The sequence below is a fragment of the Leptonychotes weddellii genome, chromosome 3 (assembly GCF_054177405.1).
Source record: "Leptonychotes weddellii isolate Sample4059 chromosome 3, ASM5417740v2, whole genome shotgun sequence".
Classification (NCBI taxonomy): domain Eukaryota; kingdom Metazoa; phylum Chordata; class Mammalia; order Carnivora; family Phocidae; genus Leptonychotes; species Leptonychotes weddellii.
In genome coordinates, this window is record NC_138371.1 from 171,838,553 (window position 1) to 171,850,212 (window position 11,660).

The window sequence follows — 11,660 nt, forward strand, 5'->3', positions numbered from 1 at the left end:
CTCCCCACTGAGCAGGGAGCCTGATCTGGGGCTCGATCGCAGGACCCTGGTATCATGACCTGAGCCAAAGGCAGATGCTTACAGTTGGAGCCACTTAGGCGCCCCGATGAAAATTATTTTCAAAGAAAATTTAAAAATTATTTTGAACAGTGACTGCATCATAAATATAAAAACTGAGTTTCTAAATTATACTAATTTGAAGAAAGTATACGTTGAAGACATGTTCTAATATTATTTTCCTAAAGAGTAGACATTATGATTACCTGATAATCATATTATTATCAATTAACAATCACCATCTCATCTGGTAATTTCAAGCCAAACCATCAAAAAAAGAAAAAAAAAAAAAACCAGAGGAGTTCAAAATTGAGAAAAATTCATTCATTTTCCTTTTTAAAGTTTATCTAATGTATTATTTCTTTACAGGACACAAACATACATTTATGACCAAACACAAAGTAGAAGAAGGTCATTTAGATGGACAATATTTACACGAACATTTTAGAGACTTTGGGTCTTTGTCATGACCCTTCGCACTAACACGTGTGCATGTCTGTGTGTATGCAACCTAAAAACCTTGTTAACTGATCTGAAAAAGTTAGCAGTCTCTGCACATTTTCCAGAGACGAGAGCTTGGCAGTTCTCTTTCCTTCAACCAGAAAAAAAATGGGCTGGGCAGAGAACACTTGTAATGCTCATTTTTAATGTGATGGGTGATGTCGTGAAGGAGGGTGTGCGTGTTGAACGGCTGAAGACGTGTTACACAGGCTGTGAGTTGGGGTCGGTCCTCTCTTTCACCTCCAGACCCACGCTCTCCAGTTGTTGTGCGGGAAAAAAACAACAGCTTGCAGGCTAATCTCAGGATGGACTGACGGGTCATTTCCTGTTGCGCTAGTAATACAAACACTGAACTAACAGCCAGGGAATGTGGGTCTATTCTTCTTTCTGGAATAACAGTGTTCTATCAGACTGCATGACTTCTGTAATTCAGGCTGGTTCTGAAATTGACTGACTTCTATAATCCTGTAAGATACTTGCAATGTCTAAAGCAGCTCAGTATCCAGAACAGCTCCAAGGAGGATACAGATGATTCACAGAGATGTTGAATCCAGACAAAGCAGGGACACACACCTTCATTAAATAAGATTTTGCTTGTTCTGGAAGATCCTTCTTTGCCCAACCCTTCCCAACTGAAGTTTCACACTTTGCATTCCTCCCTTGCCTTACCTCCGTACCCACCACCATGCCAGCTCTAAGTACTTCTGGGTCTTATCAGTCCCACGCAGGTCTGGGAAACCTGCCCGAGGACGTGTATTTCATCCCCCTTCTCGCTCGATTCAACTTCCACCTAAGTCTACACTAACCAACTCGCCGTCCCAGTGCCCGGCACCGCCCCTCTGTTAGGGTCGCAGTCAACAGCTCTGGCTTGAACAGGGGGTGGCTCTTCATCCTGGGTGGTTCAGAGAGGACTAGACGTAACTGTCAGATACAGCAAGGGTCCCTTGTGCTGTAGGTTAATGGGCGACTGTGGGTGGATGTCACTCGCAGCCTCCCTAGGAGGTGGCACCAGAGAGGCTAGCTTTCTGCTCAGTCCACCTGCAGGGCTCACCTACCCGATGGCAGGCCAGGAAATGGACACAGGTGCGGCCCTTGTTGGCTCTCCTGAGCAGCAAGCTCCGAGCTCACCGTAACCCAGGCTGCATGCTTCTTGGGGCTGGTTCCACGCCTGGTTCCTTGACGTTCCCTGGTCTAACCCCTTCCAGTTCTTCTTCTCTTTGATCAGATGAGGCATATGGATGGAACACGGGAGGACACCTTGAGCTCTGTTAGAATTCCCCCAGAGTTGGTCCCGGTGAGCAGGCTTGTGAAGGGTATGATCCCCGTTATCAGCAAGGTGGGAACTAGATGATTTTATCCACAGTTCCTCCTGGGATCATTCAGGAGCCAGGTGTCTTTCTGCCCCGGTGGGAATGAGCGTGGTCTTCCTTTTGCTCTGGAGCGACGGCACTTTCCACAAGGACCATGATGGACCAGAAATGGTCCCCATTAAACTCCGGATTCTGTTAGCCACTTGGAGAGATGAGGACATGGAAACCTTCTAGAGGGCATGACTTTCCAAAATTCACAGTATGGGTAGAATCCAGACATCCTAACTGCTATTCAGTGCCTGTTCCCCACATTATCCCTTTGTTCGAGGCTAGCCTGAGCTGTTGGGAATATGTCGGAATGGCATCGGGAAAGACAGTCTTGAGGATGAAGAGCTGAACTCAGACCTGAATATGTGAAGGTGAATAAACCTCAAAAAGTACCATGTTTTAATGGAAGAAGACGTCCATAATACACAAAGTTACTACATTCTACTTAAGTTTTTTTTTAATAACCCAATTTCATTTTTCCTTATTTTATTCTAGTCATGCCATCTCCCCTCAAATTTCTCTTTTGGCCTTATTTTTTTTATATATTGATTAGAAGGTCTGTGACCATAAATGGCGCTGTAACAAAAGTGTCAGTTGGTCATTCTGTTCTCAGAACTGCCCCTCCTCCACGTTCTAGGAAACAGTGAAACATATTCACACACTGAGGAAAATACAGAAATTTAAGACAGTGCAGGTGTACAAATTAAAACCCATGGGCAGCTGGTTTTTCCACTACCATACTTCTTTTAATGAGAAAATCTTTTATGTTACTAAAAAAAAAAATCTTTATCAGCTCCCAGTCATGTCAGAAGTGGATTTTGGAAGTAATCTTTCCCAGTTGTGAATGCTCTCATGTGAATTATGAGACATAAGACATTAAAAAATTCCTCTTTAATTTGAACAATATGCACATCAAAGGATTTCCTCCCCTCTTTCTCTCCGGAGGTCCCTCTCCTCCTCATGCCTGCAGGCGACCACCGCCGGCTGCAGTAGCGCAGCGGCGCCACAAGGGGGCGCGCGTCCTCCATCACGTCTAATCAGCCCTGTCCCCATCACCAACAACAGCTCCACTGCGTTCCCCCCAGAGACAGAAACATCACCTTATTCTTGTCACAGCCCCCAAAAATGAAATGCAGAATTTACAGAGATTTCTCAAAATATGTTTTATCTCCTTTGTCAGTAACCCCCAGCAGACCAACTTTACTTTCTTTCTTCCAATAATTTATGAAAAATAGAGCAGCAAATCCTGTCGACTCTATTTTATCTATCAATCAAATAGTAATTTTCATAATGTTTGTTACCATAGCACCCACAGCCTGTGATCCTCTGTTACTTCTGTTTCCCTCATGTTGGTTCACTGTTACAGGTAAGCAATCAGGGATTTCTCCTGGGTATGCTAGAGCAAGGCGAGGGAGGGTGCAGGGGGAAACCCGCATAATTACCACAGTGATGGGTTGACATCTAGAATCTACGAACGACTCCACCCCTGCACTTTGAAGATGAAGAAATGAGGTTTCTAAAATAGCAGTGCATTATGTGAACTGAGCTCAAGAACAGAACCCACCTTGGAAAGTTTTAGCTCAATAATGCCTAACATTAAAAGACAGCTTTCACCCTGACAGCACGTCAGAATTTTTCCCCAGTTAATTTTTCAAATCCGCCTTCAGTAATGTGTCTGTTCTATTCTTTAAAAGAAAAAAAAAACCCAAGAGCAATCTCAGGCGAAGTGTCTTTCCTTTATCTCCTAAAACAGAATCAAAATTAAACATACACAGAGGCACTCTTCCTGTTGTCTACGTTTGTGGTTAGAACATTTGGCCATGACCTTCTGCAAAATCCTCAGTCAAAGACACTGAATAGCAGTAGATATGCATTCTCGCATATTTTCGTAAGTGATGGGCTTACTAAGGATCATAGACACATGAAGTAACAGGTGATCAAAACAAAAAAATTTAAAACATTCAAATTTAGGAGATGGGTAAGTAGTATAAACATCATAAACAATGATGCACTAAACACTGAATCTAATAACTGTCACCAAAGCTGAACCCAAGGGCTGAGATGCCCTTTTTGGGCAGATGACAGGAATCCTGAGTGTCAGTATATAGGTAATAAAAGCATCTATGAGAGGAAGAACTGAATGTCCTATAATCCCACATCCCTAAAAGGCTGGATGCAGAGGACTCTATGGAAAAGTCATCACCACACCACTGGTTTGTTACTATGGAGAAGAACCTTGAACAAAATTGATCCTCCCTCAGACAACATCTGGCAATAAGCCATCTGTAGGAATGTGCTTACTGAATCCTTTTTTGAGGCTGATTCTAGAGGGGTTCTCTATTCTTCTGGAATTTGTGAATTGGATTTATTTCCAATAGTAGGGAAACCTCCATATTAAAATATGTGGAATTTGAAGGGCACTCCATCTATTCATTCAACTCTTGATGATAAATGATTATATATTTTTCACTATACAGAATGGAAAAATTATCCAATTAAAACAAAAAAGAGGAATTACTGAAGGCAAGATTAAGACCAACCTATTGGTTAATTTCTTTTCATAGAACTGTGTTTAGTTCTATTTCAAAAAGGAAGAAGTCCTACAGGTCTACGACCGCTTGAGAACATGTAGAGTTGCTGTGAGCCTGCCATCCCAGGGGGCCTTAGGTTATCTGCAGCCAGTTGGGAAACTAGAAAAAAAAAAAATCCTATTTCTCTACTATATTTAGTCCAATCCTGCCTGAGTACTGAAGACATTTCATTCAAAATGCATAAAGGCACCTGACATGATTCATATGCACTCCCTCTAAAAGGTGACTTATTTAGATCTTCATGTCCATCTGTAAGAGATGAGCAGCCAAAAATTGTGTGACAGTGTTGGAGAATAAACGCTATACTTATAAAAGTCTTCCTAGTTTCTCTAGAAGTGTGACAAGCCCCTTGGTCCCTGGGAGCTGTGTTTTGGGCTAACTTCTTCCCAGAAGGATGCTATTCTGGGGGTCGTGTTTGGAACCATCCTCAGTAGTGACAAGCCAGCAAGTGACTGGCCTCAGTAGAAACATCTCTCTTGTTCAGGTCCAGCAGCACAATTCAAGGGACATCTGAGGGAGAAATGGTGGCTGCTAGTTACCAAGAGAGATAAGACTTCCTCAAGAAGGCCTGGGTCACACCTTAGAAAAGAAGCTCAATCTGAAGATTAGTATCTTTTTTGTCAAAAAATTTTGTAGAACTTCAAAATAAAATGCCTTCAGAATTTATTTTGCACATTTTTGAGAAGCTGAGTAGTGAAAGGAACAAGAGCTCAAGGGAGAGTGGTGAATGAGGAGTTAGGTTCTGGGTACTGAGTGATGCTCCCGAAAATCTTCTAGGCTCCATGGCATTTTCTCCGAACTCAGTGACACACCTCCCTTTTCCTGTCTCTTTCTTGTAATGATAGAGCCATGGCTATGAAAAAGCTGAATTTTCAAAACTCAAAGACAATTAAGACTATAAGGTGGAAGACAAATACCATATGATTTCACTTACATGTGAAATCTAAAAAACCAACCAACCAACCAACCAACCAACCAACCAAACAAACAAAAGCAGAAACAGACCCATAAATACAGAGAATAAACTGATAGTTGCCAGAGGGGAAGGGTGTGGGGGGATGAACAAAATGGGCGAAGGAGAGTGGGAGGTACAGACTTCCAGGTATGAAATGAATAAGTCACAGGAATAAGGCATAAGAATATAGTCAATGATACTGTAATAGTGTTGCATGGTGATGGATGGTAGTTACTCTTGCAGTGAGCAGAGCATAATGTATAAACTTGTTGAATCACTATGTTGTACACCTGAAACTAATGTAACACTGTGTGTCAACTGTACCCTGAAAAATTACATATACATATGGTGGACTTTCTGCCCATGTTGGGCGGAAAGAGATCATATCCCATCTTTAGCTTTCTGATGACTTTGAAAGTGTACAAGGAAGAGGGACAAATATTCAAACCTATATCAGATCCACACACGCAGATTAAAGAGCAGGTACAGGAGAAGATCAAGACAATGATCTAGTCCTTCATTTGAGGTTTTGAGGTTATTGTCTACTTTGAGAACCTGGTGAAAGCTTCTGACCTTCTCTAGGAAAAAAAATCTATATGCATGTGAATGAACAAACATACAACCTTTACATGAAATGCCGCAAGTTTCTCTGAAATCCTAAAATCATGGACACCTGCTTGACCTCACAGTCAAGAGCTGAAGACCTTATCTGCATGACCATTTATGGAAAGTTTTTTGTGAATGTCAAGTAAATTAACAGCCTGTGTCGGATGAATATCGGCTCAAATTCAAAGGGAGATGATACTAATTTATTTCCTTCCTTCTCTCCTTCTTCCTTTCCGTCCTCCTTCCCCTTTCTTTTTTTGTCTCTTTCCCTCTTCTCTATCTCACTCTTGCCGTGTCTTCCCACCAGAGAGGAGCTGGAAAAATGGCCTCAGCATTCAGTGAATAACAAAAATGATTGGTAAATCCATTTACATTCTACAAATCACTTTCTTATGTACAATGGCTATTGCCTTTTGATGACATATCTTGTGCTTCTCTCTTACCCATAATCTTCATAGCAAATGTGCCTGCAGGGTATTACCTATTACTAATTTACTAATGAGGAGCTACCTGATGGCTCAGAGAGAATGTATTTAATAGAAATAGGACAAAAGTCCACGTCTCGTAGCTTTCACTTAGATGTTCTTCCCACAAGACTAGCCAGCACAGGAAATAGTCATCCAGTTCTTAAGGCAGATTCTTAAGGGACAAATTTGGTCAACTGTCTCTTGATAGCTTATCACTTAGAACAGTATGGGTAATGGATAGGTACATGAATATGTGATCTAGAACTAATTTGATAAACTCTCATGTTGAGCATCTCAATATGGCACCCTTTTAGGGGGTTTCATAAAGTCTAATGCATGAAGGAGCCTTTCATGTTTCTCGATATGTACGGTAGCATTTTATCCTTAAAACTTGAAAATTAACCCTGCCGCAACTGAAGCCATCTAACAACAAGGACCACACAGCACTTTTTGTACTGATGTATTGTAGAGCTACAACCCTGATCATCACATCACCATGGCCAGTGTCTTGTTCTCGCTTGTCTACTCACCATTTATTAAAAAAAAAAAAAATTACTTTTGTTCTTTGCATTTTATTCTGTGTCTAAATTATGTAATGCTTATCAATATCCAGAAACTGAATGCTGATATTGGTGTTTGGCCCAGTCTGAGACATTTGCTGAAAGAAGTAAACATTGTTAATTGGGAATATAATATAAAATTGTATCCAGCCCTTATTGTGCATCTCTAACACACACACACACACACACAAACACGAGTAACTTAGGTAGACAGTTCTTTATGTTCTCGACACTTATTTAAGATAAAGGAACACAAAACTTCTCAGAAAAATAGCCCCATGTGAAGAAGCAGCATAATTTTACTGGCCTTGTCACATCCTCTGTTCTTATGTAATGCAAAGATGCGCACAGCATCCAACTACTCTAAGTCAGATTCAAGCATACCTCATGATTGCTAACATTTTCCCCTCAGAATTATCCTTTTGCAAAGCTAATGCCTGTGGGTCACAGGCACTCTGTAGATAATGTGATCTTTCCAGACCAAGTTCTTTCAGGGCACCTATGAGGAAAGCACGGAAAACTACCAGGCATATCTTCAAGGTTACATCCATCTGCAGAAGGAAACAACAAAGCCAGCCAGCGCCCCCAGGAAAGTGGAGCGGCGGGAGAGGCTGTGGGCCACTCCCACCATCACTACCTGTACAGATGAAGCTGGAGAGTCCCCCGTAGATGACTTCATCGTTGTCGGGCAATATAAACGGACACCTCGTCTGAACCTCCAAACAGTATTGCTTGCAAGGAATTGTCTTTCTGCAGTTAAACTGAGCGACTTCAAAGTACTGGGAACACAGCCAGGCTTTGTAGACAATCTGAAAAAAGAGAAGAATAAAAAATCGGGAGGGATGACAAGAGTTCTGTCTCTAATACAGGACATGCTGTACTGGGAGAAGCATGCTGTGGTGCCAAGTGGATCATAAGGAAACTCTCATTTCCAGAAAGCTCTTTTACACAATGACAGCTGCAAGTGATAACAAGGTAGCAACAGAAGTCTGCAGTAGAGCAAAACGTTATTGGAGTGAGCCTTTAAGAGAATGCAAAAGGTAACACGGCGTTTGAGTCGATGTAGCTCATCAGAACCTGAAGCTTCGAAATCCAATGACACAGAAAGTTAAAAAAGAAAAAAACAAAACATAATCAACTGTGCGGTCCCCTGTAGTCATTGACTGCAGTGTGGGAGGGGAGTCCGTTCTGAGCAGGAAGTCCGTCTAGCTATGCTTCCAGCGGACACTAGGTGGCGCTGAGCCCTCTGCCACCAGGACAAGCAGGCGGTCCAGACAGAGCCGGCCGCAAGAGCTGCAACTCCAGGCGCACAGAGCGAGAAGCAGTGGGCACTGCATTTAGGACTCACATCCAGTGCACTAAAAACCTCATCCTCCCAAAGCCCAGAAACACCCAACCTTGGTCAGAACTAACATACGTTGGTGTGTTTCGGAGTCCGGGAAGGAAACCCCATCAAAACCACAACCTGGACCTTTGAGAAGTACTGCACGATCCACATGAACATGTGTTAAGTGTTTAGTTAACTTGATAAAATGTGAAACGATTCTGGCTTCATTTATCTCTTTGTTTTTGATAGCTATTTAGGAAAATAAATATTGAAAAAACACCTTTTTCTATTATAAGGAAACAAGCGGCACCTAAATCCAAATAAAACAGAGAAAAGCACCCATCTACAGTATAGATCACTGTGATTCCGGTAGTTCCCAGATCTTAGGCACGGAGGGTTGCTGTTTGTCTGTTTCTGGGGTTAATAATATTCAGGGAAGATTTTGTCAACTCTGTCTTACTGCGAAACGTGAATGGTTTGCAGTTAAACGTCGCTAAGAGCTCATGAACACTTGCCAGTAAGAGCAAGAACAGTACCTAGTATTTATCAACTTCATACCCTGTTCTAAGCACGATTCGTACTTTTTCCCCAGGTAATTCTTTTTTTTTTTTTTTTTAAAGATTTTATTTATTTATTTGAGAGAGAGAATGAGAGACAGAGAGCATGAGAGGGAGGAGGGTCAGAGGGAGAAGCAGACTCCCTGCCGAGCAGGGAGCCCGATGCGGGACTCGATCCCGGGACTCCAGGATCATGACCTGAGCCGAAGGCAGTCGCTCAACCAACTGAGCCACCCAGGCGCCCTTCCCCAGGTAATTCTTAGCACACACCTAGAAGGTAACTATGAGTAATGATTTGCATGCAAATAATAATTAGTAATGGAAGTAAATTAAAAATCCAGAATTCAAACCTACTTTCTCTCAGATTCCAAGTCCTGCATCTTCAAAATTATGCTATGTTTAATCTGAAAATGCCTTTTAAGAAAAACTTATAAAATCACGAGGGAGTTGGCAAAATCAATCTGACATCAGCACCAAACTATGTGTGCCTGGCCAATGTCCGTTTGGTGTTGAATTTTTATTCATAACTTTGCATTAGTTTGATCAAAATGGAACTTTATTCTTTGATCAAAGGTGCCTTCGTGGGGGTAAAATGGGATGCATGTGAAATTCAGATACAAGTTTAGACAGCTAAGAGTCATTTACTTGCTGTCATCAGTTATTTATTTATGATTTATTGATTTATTGATTTATTGATTTATTGAAAGTGGGCTCCACGCTCCCAACGGGGGGCCTGAACTCACAACCCTGAGATCAAGACCTGAGCTGCAATCAAGTGTCGGATGCCCAACCAACCGAGCCGCCCGGGCTGCCCCCATCAGTAATTTATTCATAAGGGTTTATAATTCCTTAAAACTTGACAGGAAAATATACAAATAATTTGTACTCCTATAGGTCTTTTGAACAGGTCTTCACATAAAAGCATATGCTAGGGAAAAAAATGCAACAGCTGAGGGAACCCCTGATTTCTTAAATTTCAACGTGGAAACTACGGGTTCGGGGGTGTGAATGTGGGCCACAGGGACACAGGGACAGAGGTGGCGGGTGGGGACTGTGCTGCCATGCTATCAGAAAGAGGCTGGAAGGATGAGTTTCAGAAGAAAGGAGAGTGAATGGTTTTCCAACCATACTTCGGGCAGTTGCAGATTGCTTTTCAAACTGCCTTTGGTACTTGTGCAATCCGACATAATATATCATCTGATATCATCTGATAGAGGCATTGATGACATAAACCAAGTCGTAATCTAGGGATGGCAGTTTCTGTCTTGTGAGTCCTGGCTCTAATTTCCTTTTCTCAGCATTAGGGGAGGTTGAGTGTATATACAGTGCTAACAGTAAAGTGCCATTATAAGGAATGCTCACATTCTGCATACTTCTGGGTGGGCTGTAAAAAGTAGAGTTCCCTCTTTGCTCTTAGGGAATGCCGCTAGGTAATTCCAGAACGTTGCAGGTATTTTTATGGGCCAGACTGTGCTCTCCGTTCCACCTCCTACTTTGCTTTTGCACCATTTTTCAAATTCAAGTGGTTTCTGAACAGCAAGTCCCATCCTGGCCCTGGTAGAGCCCATCTTGGGCAGGGCTCTGTCCCCTCTCAGAGACAACGGGGTATCGCATACCGGAGTCTGCCGGGAAATACACGTTCTCTTTGCAGTAGGCCTCCTTGGCATCACCCAACTGGAATGGATCCATTTTTATCCTGGTTCCTTAAATGCTACTTCAACTATATTTCCTTTGCAGATTTTTATGTAAAGGCCTAGTAAGTAACGAAAGCGGTTTTTATAAATATCAGGTAGTAGTTACGGATGAAAGTGCTCAGGACTCTGGACCTTCCACAGGGTGATAACCCCCTCTCTGGCCAGACGCATCAACAGTTCTTATGCACGAACTCTGAGACTTTCAAAATGTAATGGAAGATTCCTCCTCTGAGCCTTAAACATCTTCTAAAATTTTAGTGCTGGGGATGCGAAGTACGAAAGGATCTTCAAACCAAAGCCCATGATGAAAAGTAAATATAGTCGTCTCTTTTCATAAAAATTCTGTATTGTGAAGAAGGTTAGGAGTCTTTTTTTAGGATGGCCTCGCCTTCTCCTCTAGAGAGAAGAATTAGGTAATTGCTTTTCTAGGTGTCCTAAATGGTATAAATGATTATACGATGCTGAACAATAATTTGGGAAAGAAACAACAGGCGCTCCATTAAAAGTTATTTTAGGGACTCCAAAGCCCACCTCCATCCCCCCAAAGTGGAAAATGTATAAAAACGAGTCAGCATAAAGCAAGAGTTTCTTAATAAGTATGTTTAGAGTTTCACTCTGGGCTCAGGTGAGGGGATGGGGTAAGGAGACAAACTCCTGGCTGAACTACATCCACCCACACCCCCTCCTCGAGGGCAAGGGACACTTTTGTGTCTGGAGAGAAATGTTTGCCAGGGAATCATGCTCAGGAAGGACGTCTCAAATGATCCCATACAGCTCATAGGGAACATTCTCAAGTCATAGTCTACCAAAGCAACAGACTAAGTGATAAACATGGCCTAAAGTTTCCCCCTAAGGTCAGGAACATGGCAGGGATGTCCACTATCACCACTGCTATTCAACATAGTACTAGAAGTCCTAGCCACAGCAATCAGACAACAAAAAGAAATAAAAGGCATCCAAACCGGCAAAGAAGAAGTCAAACTCTCA

At 42.2% G+C, this 11,660-nt stretch overlaps 1 protein-coding gene across 2 annotated transcripts in view; it reads right to left on the minus strand.

The window, feature by feature from the left end:
• The window catches only part of NALF1 (NALCN channel auxiliary factor 1), a 547,669-nt gene that overhangs the window by 21,034 nt on the left and 514,975 nt on the right, over positions 1–11,660 (minus strand). For both annotated transcript variants that reach the window (XM_081815203.1, XM_081815204.1), the window contains exon 2: positions 7,733–7,904. In XM_081815203.1, the coding sequence (XP_081671329.1) occupies positions 7,733–7,904 (172 nt within the window). The remainder of the gene's footprint in view (positions 1–7,732; positions 7,905–11,660) is intronic.